The following is a 16129-nucleotide window of genomic DNA, read 5'->3' as shown; positions in this document are numbered from 1 at the left end:
AATATTCAGAAATATGAAAGTGAAAAACGTGTAAACATTTTCGACAAAGAGATAATAGTTAGTAAGGATACTATTAATTAACTTTACAATCAATGTATGTGGGGATGATGAGATCAAATCAGTCTTAATGTGAGTTGACTCGAGTTTGGTACCTACTTAACTATGCTTTTAAATCATAAAAATCAGGCGTTAAATGTTAACACAGTGAGTAGAGCGTGACAGGAGCGATTTGAGTCAGCAACGGATAGAGAGAGAGAGAAAAAAAAAAAAACAGGGAACGGTCCGCTGAGATATGACAATGGCGTTGCCGTAAATACCCCGGAAACGCGGCACCTTTTTAGTAGAATGATCAATATCAATTAATAAAATAATTTATTATCCAAAAAAAAATTAATAAAATAATTTAGTGTCCCAGAAAATTTACTGGCTGCCATTTTTCCGCATTTCGAAGGCTTGAAAATAGATCTGTTCTGTTTTGGCACACAATGCCCAAAGGTATTTGGATTGACACACCAAATAACTGACAAAAACAAAATAAAAAAATCTAGGATTGTTATTGTTATTATTATTATTATTATTTATTTATTTATTTATTTATTTACAATAATACTATTTTCCGCATAGAAAATTATCAGAAAAAAAAAGGGGAAAATTAACTTTTAGAATTTTGCTTCTCCAATCGAAGATATTTCATTTCCCATGTCCGGCAAGTACTATATTATCCACCCTTTTTTCACCTTCACTTCTCCAGAGGCTCTAGGGTTTTCACGATTATTATTTTTCAATTTCCAGTTATACCCTTTCCCATTTCGTCTTTATTGAGTTGGAGCTCTGCACTTGGGCGGGTCAAGTTCTCTGAGTTTTCAGTTTCAAGAACTGGTGCGGTATGCTTCTTTTTTCTTTTTTGTTTTTATCGAGTTTTTGCATTTCGTTTTAGTTTCTGTTTGAGGAGAGAGAAGAAAAGAAATGATGAAATGATCCTTCGGTGATTTGTTTTGACTGAAGGGTTTCGAGAGTTGGTTGAGAATAAGGAAATAATGAAGTCTTTCAAATTGTTATATCATTTTTTGCATATTGCTACTAAACGAAACGTTGTTAGGTTTATTAGAAATTGGGAAATTGGTATGACAATTTAATTAGTAAAAAATTTGGAGGTGATAGCTTTAGCTTTGTTTTGTTGGAAGTTATGAGCGGTTTCTGTTGCTGTTAGGTTTCAGAATTTCACGAATTTTGTTTTTAAATTATGCTCTTGCTTGTGTTTTTAGCAATGCTCAGACATTTTGGTTCACAATTTTAGGAAATGACAAGGTGATTGCTAAATATGTGTTTTCTGAATTGCCCACTGACTGATGTCAAACGCTGCATTTTATGAAAATTGAGGAATTGCGTGCATTTGGGCATTTTCAATCCATCTGAAGTGTGCAATTGATTCTTTTGCTGTTTTCTTTTTAAATTAATGCACATGAAAGCAGCCTCCATGCTGGAGCCTTGGTGCTGACCTCCCATTTGTTGGATTGATGATAACACTTATGAACATGGTTATAATAGTTTCTGACTAGGAATTCAATATGCAGCAAAAGAGGAACATATTACTGAATGAAGTTTGCATCTATAGTATGGATGGAGGACTATCTGACGAAGTAGCTCCAATAGATGCGGCTGAGGGGACTCACCTCCAGGGTAAAGAGGTTGAGTATTTGATGAAACCTGACAACTGCAACATGTTGGAGTCCCGAGAAATGGTGATACCGGATGAGGTTAATACTATTGAGAGCTCATTCCACGTTCTTGGAAATATGTTGGAAGGTAAGAAAGTAAATAGGAGTATAGGTCCTGTAAATGTATCAGAACATGGATGTAGTAGCCCTCGCACTATTGATGATGCAAATGACATGGTTGAAGAGTTAACTGTGAGAAATTACAATGGTTCTAACTTACCCATGGTTGGTACATCAAATAATAGAGAAAGAATGCAGATGAGACAGAACCATTGGCAGCATTTTTATCAGTTGGTGGGTGGATCAGGAAGTGGGGGTTCATGTGGCAACCGGGACAACAGTCAGGCAATGCCAAGTATGTCACAGGATGTAGGGTATGCATCTTTTCCTGAATTTTTGGGTCAGAAACCTTTGAGTGATGGGCGGAATGAAGCAACAGAACAATTGATGAGTGGTGATATTATTGAGGTTTCGGGCAGTCAGCTATCTCATGGAGGTATTAAGACAAAGATTCTATCAAAATCAGGATTTTCTGAATTTTTTGTCAAAACTACATTGAAAGGGAAAGGAGTTATATGTAGAGGTCCATCTCATGATGCCTCAAGAGTTGAGCCTAGAGATCAGAATAACACAAAATCTACTGAGGGAACTATGGTGGCTCCTACTGCTCCACTGAAGGCTGCCGGAAGCCCTGTTGTGGCTTCGAATACTTCACTGATCTTGGTTAACAAAGCCGTTATGACTTCTTCTTCCTATGGGATCATGGGGCCAAGGGTTGGTGAGTGTGATCGTGATGGAATGAACTTGAGAGAATGGCTGAAAGCACAGTGCCATAAAGCAAAAAAATCGGAGTGCTTGTATATATTCAAACAAATTGTGGATCTGGTTGATTATTCTCACTCTCAAGGAGTTATCTTGCACGATTTGTGCCCATCTTTCTTCAAGTTGCTGCAACCTAAACAGGTTAAATATATTGGTTCAGGTGTCCAAAAAGGACTACTAGATACTGTCTTGGATAAAGATTTCCCCCCCTCAGAGAACTTTCTGATTAGGAGAAGACCAATGGAGCAGGGGATGATTTCATCAGTTGGCCTCTGTGCTAAAAAGCAGAGGTTCAATGAAAATAAAAACTCGACACGATGGCCTCTCTTTCATTCTAGAGCTGGACCCAAAATTGAAACTGTAAATAATACCCAATTTTCTCACAATGAATCTAGTGAGCATTGTTTTAATACAGAACTTAGCAATTCTGGCAGCCCTTATGCATCTAATTCAGCTCAGCAGCAGTCAGTCTCTGTGAATGAGCAGTTGGAAGAGAAGTGGTATGCAAGTCCAGAGGAACTTAATGAAGGAGTTTGCACAATTTCATCAAATATTTACAGTTTGGGCGTGCTGCTTTTTGAGGTACAAGAACCAATTATGCTGAATCTGCATTTCTGCCATGAAATATTCATGATGGCTTCCATGTCATATTTTTTATTTTACAAGGCATGTTGGTTAAAATGTGATGTAAAACTGGTTTCTCTCTTCTGTTTTAAAAATCTGCATCTGATTAATGTTTCTTATCTGTATCAATTCATTTTGTAATTTAAGCACAACTAGTTCTAAAAATAAGTTTTTAAACTATGTTCTTGTGCTTGAGAAGCAGCTGTAATTTCATCTTTTTCTTCTTCTTCATCGAAAGATTTACATTCAGCAATAACTCATCTTGACGTAAACCAATCCTTTCTTGTTTTTCCCTCTTCTTGGGCAACATTGAACCATATTATGTTCAGCCTTTCCGTGTGAATTTTAATCACACTTACTTCTAAAGAAACAGTTGTATCTTATATATTTGTATTTTTTGGTCTGCATGGAAGGGAGTGAATAAATGGTGTTTATTCTGAGAAGCAATTTGATCGTTTCTTTCAGTTACTTGGTCATTTTGAATCTGAGAGAGCACATGCTGCAGCAATGTTAGATCTACGTCATAGGATTTTTCCTCCAACTTTTCTGTCAGAAAATCTCAAGGAAGCTGGATTTTGTCTTCGGCTACTTCATCCAGAACCTTCTTTACGCCCAACAACCAGGTTGTACAAATTGTTCATCAATGCTAAATGTCAAGTTCTAGAATCTTATAATTATTGTTGGATAAAGAGAATTTGAAAAAGTGACAAATGCTAATGTGTGGACTAGAATTTTAAATGCATTAGTGGTTAGATCATGATAATTATATCTTGTAGTGAAATATCTATAAGATATCGTGGGATATAAAGCAAGGAGCGTCAGTAGGTCAGATTATGAACTAATCAGAGAATCATATTCCATCTATAGTTGGTGGAAAGGAAAAAGATGAAAAATTAACAAATAAACTATAAAAATCAAACTGTTGAAGCAGTTAAAATGCACCATGTAAGGCCCATTTGAGAAATTTGCAGGGCATTGTTGGTCCACTTGCATGGCAAACATACTAGTAGTCCCTAGAAATGTATTTAGAAGTTAGAACCTTTATAGCTTGTAGGAATTCTTTCTCCTTGAAGGTGAGCTCTTTTTCCATTTTGTTACCAGTTGCCTATTTTAGATAATGTTATGGATTCTGCATGCTATTTTAGCTTGGTGTTTATTGTCAACCTTCTTACATCAAGGTAAGAATATGTTGATGATAAATCATTTTCTGCCTTCTTTTGATGAATTTATGAATTTTAACTGGCAGGTATCTTTGCTTCTTTCCTTGCTCTTTTAACTGATGGCTAAGTTTTGAGCATTAACACTTATGTTAGTACAAACATGCTACCCTTGTTTATGGATATGTATATGTTCAGAACCTGCTGTCCATTTATAATTCAATGTAGTTTCTAAGTTTATGATTGTTTATCTATATCAGGGATATCCTACAATCTGAAGTAATTAATGGATTCCAGGAAGTAATTGCAGAAGAATTATCATCATCCATTATCCAAGATGATACCGAATCAGAGCTATTACTGCATTTCCTTAGTTTATTAAAAGAGCAACAGCAGAAGCATGCCTCAAAATTAATGGAGGATATTTCATGCCTAGAAGCAGACATTGAAGAGGTTGAGAGAAGGCGCTGTTCCAGAAAACCTTTAACTTATTCTTCCTGTAATGTGAGAGAATGTAGGCACCTTGGCAAAGAACCTCCAATTTCAGAGGTGCATTCTGGTTTATACCAGCTTTCCAGTGCCAGTGAAATGAGGTTAATGAGAAATATCAATCACCTCGAAACTGCTTATTTCTCTATGAGATCAAGAGTCCAGTTTCGTGAGACTGATTCAATGACACGGCCAGATAAGGATTTACTTGAAAATCGTGAGAACTGGCATTTGGCTCAAAACAATGAAGAAATACCAAATCCTACTGATAGTCTTGGGGCCTTCTTTGATGGTTTGTGCAAGTATGCTCGATATAGCAAGTTTGAAGTCTGTGGGATACTGAGAAGTGGGGAGTTCAACAACTCTGCAAATGTAATCTGTTCTTTGAGTTTTGACCGTGATGAGGATTATTTTGCCGCTGCTGGGGTCTCTAAGAAAATTAAGATATTTGAGTTTAATGCACTCTTTAATGACTCTGTTGATATTCATTATCCAGTCATTGAGATGTCAAACAAATCAAAGCTTAGCTGTGTTTGCTGGAACAACTATATCAAGAACTATCTGGCTTCAACTGACTATGACGGTCTGGTCAAGGTTTGTATATCTTGCAAATAGGGGGATTTTATTGTTTAAGGAACCTTTTTCTAAGAATTTTGATAAGCTGAATCCATTCGCAACTTTGTCATATCTCTGGCATAATTGCAGGGCTTTTGGTACTAGATTCCAACTCAACAGGAGCTGCTTGTCTCTTACCTGTTCTTACCTCAAAACTTCATCCTTGTCATTAGTTCTTATGACAGTTCCATTGAATCTCTTTCGGTTGATAGTTGGTAGAACCTCTAGCAATTTGGATCTTTTTTTTTTGTTTCTTCTTAGCAATTTTGAAACAAGTCACTTTCTCTTATTCTGATCATAGCCATAGGTGGCTATTGGTATCTTCCTGAATAGAATATGGTTGGACAAAAACAAGAATTCTAGCGTCTCTATTTTGGATTTAGAAGCTCAGGAAGTGGCTTAATACTCTTTCTAATTACAGTACTTTATAGAAAAGCTTAATAGCTTGTTTACTTATTTATTTTTTAATAATAATTAAATCTCAAGCTTCATTAGACATAATTTTGAATCATAGGTGTTACAGAGAATGGGTATACCATCTATAACCATGTTCAAAAACTTTTGTGTCTATAATGGTTATGGAGGTTCCCTTGTTCAAGCCCATGCTATACTTGGATACTGCTAGTGGATTCATAATTTGATCTACAAGTCTTATATGTTGGAATAACGTTTTGGTGATAGCTTATGGTATATTGGTGCTGTTATGGAACAATATAATTCAAATGCCTAGCTCCTGGATCCTGGAATACCTTTAATTCTTTTTAATGTACTTTGAATACAGCTCAGTCATTTCCATATATGTCATAAGCTTTATGTTGTTAAAATTACTTTTTATGGTTGTTAAATTTCCTGCATTGCTCATTGATACTATTTGCTTGGATGGGATCCAGTTATGGGATGCAAGCACTGGTCAAGCTGTCTCTCATTTTATTGAGCATGAAAAGAGAGCTTGGTCTGTGGACTTTTCTCGGGTGTATCCAACAAAATTAGCTAGTGGCAGTGATGATTGTTCTGTGAAACTATGGAGCATTAGTGAGGTATGTTCTCCTCTGGTCTCTTATGGATCTCATAGCTCAAGATGTAGGCACTTCATGAACATTTTTTCCTGTAAATGAACCAAATTTGGTAGAGGAAACAAACAGACAGGTTGACTGTTATATTCCACTTATCAAAGAAAAAACTTGTACTAGAATGTCTACAATCCGGTGATCTTATTGATCAAGAATATACCTTATTTATTATCCTCATCCTATTAGACACAGAATTAATAGAAAGGTATTGTCCTGGATCATTATTGTTTGTGTACAAATGCCATAGAATTTGATCAGTGTAAAGTTCAAGTCTGAGAGGAGCTATCAGATCACAGGAAACTGTCCTTGTGTGTGTTTATGCATGTTGTACACTTGGGAAACGAATGGTAACTGTTTTAGCATAAACATAAGGACGATCTTCTATCACTCAAGGTGTCTGAGAGAACTAGTCTAATTTGCATAAGCTTATTAAGTAACCTGTTTTCCCTTCCTTTCTGGCTGTAGAAAAGCTGCTTAGGAACCATCAGGAATATTGCAAATGTCTGCTGCGTTCAGTTTTCTGCCCACTCCACTCATTTACTGGCATTTGGATCTGCGGATTACAAAACATATTGTTATGATCTTCGGAATACCAGAGCACCATGGTGTGTTCTTGGTGGCCATGATAAAGCTGTGAGCTATGTGAAATTCCTGGACTCAGAAACTGTAGTTACTGCTTCCACTGACAACACATTAAAACTTTGGGACCTCAATAAAACCAGTAGTGCTGGCCTGTCCCTTAATGCTTGCAGCTTAACGTTTCGTGGACATACTAATGAGAAGGTTGGCTTTTGCCTCTGGCAAATAGTTTTTTGTTCTTATTATATCTCAACTCTGACAAGACTTTTGTCTTCGTTTGTGTTTGGTTTGACTTTTCACCTGCTTCTCCAGAACTTTGTGGGTTTATCCGCTGCTGATGGTTATATAGCTTGTGGTTCAGAAACAAATGAGGTATTAACTTAAGCTTGGTTTTCTTCCTTTTTCTTTAGCGGGGGAAAGGGGGATCTAAAGTCACTCAGTGGCCAAATGCATTATCTGTTTCTTTTGGCTGCAATATCAGACACATTAACTTATTGAAATGTTGTGTCCTAGGTTTGTGCTTACTATAGATCTCTGCCTATGCCAATCACTTCACATAAATTTGGGTCGATTGATCCTATTTCTGGGAAAGAGACTGATGATGACAACGGGCTGTTTGTATCAAGTGTCTGCTGGAGAGGGAAATCAGACATGGTTGTCGCTGCAAATTCTAGTGGATGTATTAAAGTGTTGCAGATGGTCTAAGGAGAAGGATAATTGCTGAGAATTATCAATTGCTGGCATCATTTTTACAACCTGAGAGTTTCTGAGGTTTCTTTTGGAGGCTTATTATTCTTAAGCAGTGAAGTCCAGGCAAATATGTCATACGTGGGAGGACTCGAGTCTCTCAGTGGCAAATTATGCAGCTTTGATGCGTAGAATATACTATAAAGTCAGCCAAAGTGGAGTTCTGGTTCCAGATTAGCCAGAACTAGATTGCAGTGATATTTCTTACAGGGATAAGACTCCTGAATATCATGACGCCTCCAGGGTTCTGAGATAGAGAGAATGAAATTGTAAATATGGGGAAGCAAATTTGAGATAAAAGATAACTTTTGTATAAGAGGCTTTCCATCTCGGTTCTTGGAGCAAGAGTTTATGGTGATTAGGATGTGTCTTGCGTCTGTTTTTGCTCCTTGAAACAAATGTGCGGTCCGTTTAACCTTTTCAATCGAGGACTAGCCTAAGCCAGGTTGTTTGTTCATATTATAGCTTTAGAGGTATAATTGATAATTTACTCAAATTTTAGGGAATTCTTTATTGGGTTGTAACTAAGCATTCTACGATAACCAAGGTTACCTCTGTAAATCTACAAATTTTGATGTATATGATAGTTTTGGCTCTACGATCAAAGCTATGACTCTTCCCTTATTTAGTTGCCAGCTTTTTCAAAGTTAGATCAACAATGTGAATGGGCTAATTTTCCATGGAATATTTACGACCGATTTGCAATGTTTCTAGCAGAAATCAGCCAACTGTTTTGAAGAATAGTTCACTATATTGTCTCAAAATGAAATAGGAATAAGAAAAACAAACACCACAGCAAAACAGAAGCTAAAAGAGAAAGGAAAGAACTTCTTTTGATAGAACAAGTAAAGAGTGGGATATTGATGACAAATTACAGCTATAGTTTGGGGTAACTTACATGCTAGAATGCTATTACACAAGAACCAGAAATGTGCAGCAAAAGATCAACTACACTGTTCCTACCTTCTATATCAAAACTGCAATGATTGCGATGGATAAAAAACACAAGGCAGCCTCTATCTGTATCATGGAAAATTCACACCTTGGGCAAGATGTTCTATGGAACAACAGCAACCCCGTTCATTCTGGTGATTAATGGGTGCTAATCCGAGGTATGACCTGCTGCTGCTCTTTGCCGGCCTCTGCTCACGGAACTCGTTATTAATGGTGAGCGACTTTCTCGGTTTATCCTTACACTGTGACCACGATTCAGAGTTGGTGGTCGAGGAGATTGTGCATTTGGTGTCCCTGTAATCCATTGAATAAATGTTTTAATTCAGGATCCCTACTCCTGATTCCTGAATATAAAAAGCCTTCATAGCAGTTCTATACATTGTTAATAATTTATATGACAAATGAGCCAGGAGGTTAACTGACCTGTAAAGTTTTTCGCCTTCACGTTAGTGTTTTTCTTCATCAGTAACATTTTTTTCTTCTCTGGAATCTTGGTGGAAATCGATCTCTTTTGTGGTGTATCGAAATTGATTGATCTCCTTTCTGGAATTTCAGAACAGACTGACCTGATATCTGAATAGACTGACTTGATATCTGAACAAACCGATTTTACATCAGAAGAAACAGACTTTGTTTCACTTGCTGCTATCAAGGGATCCTCCACTGTAGAATTATTCTCATCTCTGCAAATTGAGGCTGCTTCGCTGGCTAACTCCCCATTCTTATCCTGGGTGTTCAAAATAGATTTATCTTTCTCAGCAAGCCTATAAGCAAACATTTGAAATGGGATTTGTGCTACTGATAATGGACTGAAAGTCCCATTTGCGGTGAACTTTTTCAGGAACCATGCCTCTATCTCACAGTAATCTGCAACTGGGGATTGCATTTCAGGCTGATCACGGTCAGGATTCATCACAAGGTACTTCTTGATGTAGCGCAAGATCCTAGAAATGGATGAGAAACTTGGACGCTGATTTGGATCAGTATGCCAGCATCTTTTGGTTAAGTTGACGAGGTATTTAGGTGCTGTGTATGGAAAGAGAGGCCTCTCCCCTGCTCTAATATTTCTACTCATCTTCTCTCCTTGGAGATGTCCATCTTCGAAAGGAACTTTCCCCGTCAAGAGCTGAAAGCAAAGCATCCCAAAGCTGTAGACATCTGCTTTCTCTGTGTACTTGGAAATGGTAATATTTCCTGGCTGTTCTTGCTCTAGCAAAACTTCCGGAGCGTACCAAATAAAAGGGTTTGGCTCAATTGGCTTTGGTGATGAGTTCGGAGAAGAACGAGTTTTGACAGGGGATAAACCATAGCCCGAGATTTTTAAATGGAAAAAACCTTCTGTGTTGTTCCTAGCTTTCAGAAAGATATTAGAAGGGTTTAGCTCTCCATGACGGATCTTCTGTGAGTGGAGATATTCCATTCCTCTTGCAATCTGAAGCATAAGATCAACCACAACAGGAAAAGAGAACAAGATTCTCCTTCTCGAGCCACAATTCTCCTTCATGTAACAACTGAGATCCTTGTTCATCAACTCTAGAACAAGCATGACCTCCTTCTTTTCCTCATCATAAAACCCGCAAAGGTATTGCAATATGTTAGGATGAGAAAGTGAAAGTAGGGTAGAGATTTCAGAACATGAAGGCTCAACCTCCCCAAAGAAGTGTCTCAATACAAAGCTATCTCCCAACCATTGGATTTCCTTATACTGTGCCCCTAATCGTCGCCTAACTAGGTAATCGCCTCCATACAAAATTGAACTCGGGAAAAGTTTACCCTTATAAGCCTCTGATCCAATAATTTTCTTAATCAACGAGCCAGCAAGCCGCTGCTCGTTTTTGGTTGCAGTATCCAAATTTTTCTTGTCCTTGAGAGCTTCAACAAGATTCCACCTGTCTTCTCTCCAAGCACTCTCAAACCGGCTACAAATATCTCGAGGGACCAAATACTGCTTTCCGAATCTAAACTGAAAGAGTTTTGGGTCATTCCATTCCTTGTCGTACTTCCTTGCAAGTGCAACTCTCCTCCTTTGCATCTCATCCTGGTCAAGCCCTGCTATCTCTCCTGCAGTCTCGATGGCCTCAATGACAACCGGGAAGTGGCAAAGCAAATTGTGAATGTGATTATCAACGCAATCCTTGTTCTGGTGGAGGTAGATTGCCTTCACCCGCCAGTCTTTCTTGTCCATACATTGTTTAACATAGAGTTCTCCTTCTTTAAAGATCTTGTGAAGCTCTCTCAAGGGATGGTCAAGGGCATGCCATTTCGTGTTCTTTTCTTCTAGTTTCAGGTTCAGCCTGATCTCCTCGGCTATCGTATTGAAAGCCAAACAGAAGATATCAAACAACAAACAGCACTGGCGTCTATTGATTTGGACCTCATCTTGTAAAACCATGAGAGCTCTCAAACTTCCCAAAACCTCACCAATCTGCCTGAATTGCTCCATTCAGGGTCTGGAGTTTAGAGATTTCAAACACGCAATATCGATATAACCTAAAAAAATCACGAGGGTGCTGTCAAATCCTGGAGTCAAGACACCAGATTTAACAGCCCCAAACCTCCAGACCTGCACATATCATTTTTATAAACAAAATGTTTAGACGGTTGTAAGATCTTGAATCAAATATATATATATTGGTTGAAAGATATGAAACGGAAAAGAAATGTTCATCCTGATACAGACCTCTCAGTGATAAGTCTCCCCGTCCTACGCCAATCCAATTCGAGCAGCCAAGAACACACTGATTCCCTTTTGACTCGCTAGAATCCCAAAAGTTTGATCTGATCAAGGAAGCTTCCATCTTTATTCCATATAGAAGAGAACAGAAACAAAGAAAGAAGAGAGAAAGAACCAAAAAATAAGAATGAAAATGATGTGCCAACAAATAGACAAAAAAGAAAACTGACCAATTCAAGAATCAGAACAGCCATGAGGGAGCACCTGACAACCCCTGATAGACCTATTCCTTTCTTTCTTTTCCTGTCCCCTAAGCTTTGAATTCTTGGGGAATTCTAGAAAGCAAAATTTCAGGTGAAAAACGGAAACGATCAAAGCAAGAAACGGAAATCTCCTCCCAAACCTTTTTGTAACGATAAAAAAGAAAACAATAACTGAAGAACAGAACAGAACAGAACAGAGTCAGCTTAAAGCTTTTTTAGAATAACTGAAACAGGTTTAAGGTTTTTTTTTTTTTTTTTAACTCTGAAAACTTTGAACACGTCCCCGACTTCTTTGGAGACTTTATATAAACGTGTTCCCGCGATTTCCGTCTTTTATGCTTTCCTTTTCCTTTTCCTTTTCTTTTTAATTTAAATTTTCAAAGTTTAGTATTTCTTTCAAAAAAACGGGTCTCCCTGTTTGGTTTCCCGGAGAATTGAAACGAGACACGACGTCGTATTTTACAAGGATTTCCAACGAAGGCGGTCTTCTCCCAACTTCATTTTGAAATATATAAAAGCCTACCAACCAACTCACTAAGGATTGGTTCTACCTTCAAAATAAATAAATCAATTCAATTTAATTGGAGTTGTTTAAAGCTTGGTATGCAACCTTCAAAGAAAGGCAACTTGAAAGAGAAATATATTAACCTTTGGCAATTTCAAAGGTTTGAGGGCGGTGCGCGGCACGTCTTAAGCTTTTGGCGCGACGTGTTAAGGCCCTGATTCCAACCGTCCCACGATTTCGTCAGTCTTAGTGACCATTGCAAACGTTTCGTATATCATTTTCAACAACTTTTTTTTCTTAGAAATTTCTTGATGGCAGCCATGAAAGCAACAAGTGCTTTACTGCTAATGACTGCAAACAGAGAGCCAAAAGAAGAATAAAAATGCAGTGCTTCTTCGCACCATTCTTCACCAGTTCTCTGGTATGATTCCCAAACTCTATAAAGAACTCATTTGTCTCTTGCGGTAAAAGAACCTATTCATCTCTTTTATTTACTTCCTTCGCTTTCCATTTCTGTTCTTCTTTTTGTTTGGAAATCTGTCTATGAAACGGTTACTTGATCTCAGAGCAAATGTGATCGTTACCCAATGCGTTGTTAATTCTCTTTCAACTGTCATCATTACCCTCTCATACTCTAGACCATTTCTTTATACTATTGGCGGTTTTCACGCTTTTCTTTTTGCTCTTTTTAAACATGCTTGTATTGATTGATTGAATTGGGTCATCCAAAATGTGGCTTATATTTTTGAGTAATCAAAGCTGTGAAAGGAACCCTGCATCAAAAATTCATTGCTGTTATCTTTAAAGAGAGCAAAGTTAATGCCCCATCTCAAATTTGGTGAAGGAAACTGGGAATAACTCGAAATAGGAGAAGGACTATGGAGAAAACTTGTGTCCAATTAGAGTTTAGTGTTGGTTTAAATTTCACATCACCGAAATTTAGGATCCTATTTCGAAGGGTGAGAATCGTATCCCTGCTAGGAAATACAATACTGGAGAAGAGAAAATTGGAAAAGGATGTTGATTTAGGTCTTGGTAATTTTAATGTGAGCTAAGATTCTAGACAACCATATCTAACACTACTGGTAATGGCTCTCCCTGCAAACTGAGGCGCCTACTTCCTAGTCCTGTGTTCATGAACCCACCCACACGCCAAGCAGACAATAAATAGTTAGTGTGACCAAATATAGGATATTGTATTTTATTTTCCTTAAAGTAAACTTAATTATAACAATGCTGAAGTTTTCTGATCTTATACATTTTAAAGCAGTATATTGGAAATGATATTTAATCTTATTTGGAAGATTGCTAAAATCAGTTTACATGGTTTACATGTTCCAGTGCTTTTGTCTTTTATTTTAAATCCAGAGTTTTGAAAGCTTATAACCTCCTCAGTGTGATAGCCTTTTTTTTAAATTGATCTTGTGATGTCTTAATTTCCCTTTAAAATGATGCCAAATATTGGTTGTAGCCATCTTTTACGCTATATGATGATAGGGAATGCTGTCTACTCTCTCTCTCTCTCTCTCTCTCTCGCTCTCTCAAAGTAATGGAGGGCATAACTATGACTTTGCAATTGTTCCCTTTCTTGCTGAAGTTTTGAAGTTATTTCATCATGTTTATTTTATAAATAATTTACCTTGTTTAAAAGTGCCCAGTTCCTGATTTCGAAATAGCTATATGAGTCAGTTTCTTTAGCGTTCATTTTAGGTTGTTTATGGTAGTAATGTCCTGAATCTTTTATGGCTTTTCATTAACACTACAGCTATTGGTTTCTAGTTTACTCCTATGTGAGAGAATGCCAGACTTCACCTTCCCGGATGATTATTACAGAATGGAAGAGCATGTGCTTATTCCCTATTCCTTCACTTATATATCCAATTCATGACAACATTCAGTTTGCCACACTGACCTATGTGGACACATCCACCTATCAGATAATGGTTAATCTGAAGATTTTTACAACGGGTATATTATTCAGGTGCTTATATTGCAATTATCCATGTCAAATTAACTGATTATACTCTGGTTTTACTGGCAGTAAAATATTTGTTTTTAACAAATCCTTTCTTTTGAAAAGGACATTTAAAATCAAAGAAGTTAAGCTATTGGCCAATGCAAGATATACAGTAAGAACAGGGTAGTTAAGTGTTCCTTATTTGTACAATTTCTGACTATACCATTTCTAATTACCGAATTGCTTCTTACTTTTTGGTGCTTTGACTTTGACCTGACCTTGAGATTGAGTCAAGGGTATATGGTGGGATTTTTTCTGCTCTATATCAGCATTAGCTGGTAGCTATAGTTAGTTTCTGCTGAAAACAAGTAGTGATAGCTATTACTGACAGAATGTACAATTATACATATAGATATCTCTTTTAAGACTAGTCGAGGAGGAAATGAAGCATTGTTTGTATGTAGGTAGATGAAATTATAACTTTTTCTTTGTGAATTTGTATTATATTTATGTATGTGGGTGTTTACATATCTTTGTGGTACTGTATGGTGCATTTTACCTGAATGCCTGTAATTTGTAAATATATCAGTTATTAATAGGTGTTGTCTTTCTTTTTCAGGTTTTGAGTGAATTTTATTGTGGCACAGCTTTCCTGGATGACTTCAGGAGTGGATTTGAGATTGGCCCTTGGTAGCATCCCATTCTCAATGATATAATTCTACAACTTGGTGGGTGGTTTTGAATCTTGGATCAACTGGCTTACTGGTTTCATGGCTGATGAAGTATGCTGACAACATTGTGAAGATAATGTGTTTCTCTTTCAGACTTTCTTTGTAGTTGCCATGGTCTTGGGTTGCTTATATCACATGAAAACGCATCACTAATGTGCTATTCTCATTGTGAGGTGCTATTTGTGATATTCTTGCAACATGCTTACTTTTGATTTTTAAGCATCAAATCGTGGTTAATTTGTTCTTATCATATTGCATTAAATCTTGCTTCAGGTTTATTCCAAATCAATGGCAATGCTACTGACCATGGTTCTGTGAGTATACCTATTCAATTTCAAGCCTACAGTGCAGGTAAAATTCCATGCAATTAGAAGTCATATGATTCTAAAGGTAAGATTCAAGCCTTTCTCTCTCACTTGTATAATTGATTATTCTACCCACCACAGCTTTTCTTGGGTATTATCATCTGCATGATGTCACTACACATTTATTTTGCACTCCAAACACGCTTATAGATATGCCTTTAACCATGAAAACATCTCCAGAGTAAGTTGCCATAAAAAATGAACGAAGAACAGATTCCTGATTTATCTTAGACCGAGGAAGCTTTGCTGCTACTCAAAGTTGGTAAAGCATCGTTATGGTATTTCCAGATTCTTTCTGACAGTTGGGCCGCGGCTATCGAACTCGATGAATCACAGTACTTGGAGCGTTGGGTAGAAAACATTCTTAGCATATGCGGAAAGTGCCCATTACTGGAACCAGAACCTTTGTACAACATTCTGATTCTTCTCCAACATCAGCAATTGACATCAGAGAGCACGTTGACCATCGAACTATCCAGCCAGAGTTTTTCTAAAGGGAAAGAACACCTAATTGATAATATACATGAACAAAAATTGATCTGTAGATTGGCAATGCTTCTATTATACCTCTTGAATGTCAAATCCATTTACGACTTTTCTTCAGAGTAACAGGAAATTGGCTGTGAACTCTTCTTGCATTTAATTTTCCTCATTATCTATGCAATAAACGTTCAATGTTTCCCTGTTTAGATTTGGTATGTGAGAGTGATGGAAGGAAATAATGCAGCTTTGGCTACCAGATACAATATATTGGTTTTTTCTTTGGCTATAGAAATCTGATTTGACTACAGAAGTTTATTTCAGACCAGAATTCAGATGACACTAAAAACAAATTGAATTCCTTTTGATTCAGGCAAGT

At 37.2% G+C, this 16129-nt stretch overlaps 2 protein-coding genes across 6 annotated transcripts; one reads left to right on the top strand and one right to left on the bottom strand.

Annotated features, from left to right (window-relative positions):
• The first annotated feature begins 617 nt into the window (after positions 1 to 617).
• On the top strand, positions 618 to 8427 carry SPA2 (SPA1-related 2). 4 transcript variants are annotated; one of them, XM_088804475.1, is made up of 8 exons: positions 618 to 879; positions 1575 to 3122; positions 3630 to 3787; positions 4582 to 5404; positions 6316 to 6462; positions 6961 to 7278; positions 7387 to 7446; positions 7588 to 8427. In XM_088804475.1, the coding sequence occupies exons 2-8, from the start codon at positions 1617 to 1619 to the stop codon at positions 7777 to 7779; spliced, it is 3204 nt and encodes a 1067-aa protein (XP_088660601.1). In that variant the 5' UTR covers positions 618 to 879; positions 1575 to 1616; the 3' UTR covers positions 7780 to 8427. The 4 variants fall into 4 exon arrangements, with proteins under 4 accessions (XP_088660601.1, XP_088660599.1, XP_088660600.1 ...); XM_088804473.1 differs by having other exon boundaries at positions 1473 to 3122; XM_088804474.1 differs by having other exon boundaries at positions 618 to 884.
• Positions 8428 to 8629: 202 nt separating this feature from the next.
• On the bottom strand, positions 8630 to 11993 carry LOC18606651 (uncharacterized). 2 transcript variants are annotated; one of them, XM_007040375.3, is made up of 4 exons: positions 11680 to 11993; positions 11456 to 11553; positions 9199 to 11338; positions 8630 to 9069 (listed from the first exon to the last, which is right to left on the bottom strand). In XM_007040375.3, exons 3-4 carry the CDS (start codon positions 11216 to 11218, stop codon positions 8924 to 8926), a joined length of 2166 nt encoding a protein of 721 aa, XP_007040437.3. In that variant the 5' UTR covers positions 11219 to 11338; positions 11456 to 11553; positions 11680 to 11993; the 3' UTR covers positions 8630 to 8923. The 2 variants fall into 2 exon arrangements, with proteins under 2 accessions (XP_007040437.3, XP_017973315.2); XM_018117826.2 differs by lacking the exon at positions 11680 to 11993 and having other exon boundaries at positions 11456 to 11573.
• Between the last annotated feature and the right edge of the window lie 4136 nt (positions 11994 to 16129).

The sequence above is a fragment of the Theobroma cacao genome, chromosome 3 (assembly GCF_053813885.1).
Source record: "Theobroma cacao isolate CCN51 chromosome 3, ASM5381388v1, whole genome shotgun sequence".
Classification (NCBI taxonomy): domain Eukaryota; kingdom Viridiplantae; phylum Streptophyta; class Magnoliopsida; order Malvales; family Malvaceae; genus Theobroma; species Theobroma cacao.
Note: the sequence above shows the minus strand (reverse complement) of the source record. Positions and strands in the feature narration are given on the sequence as shown.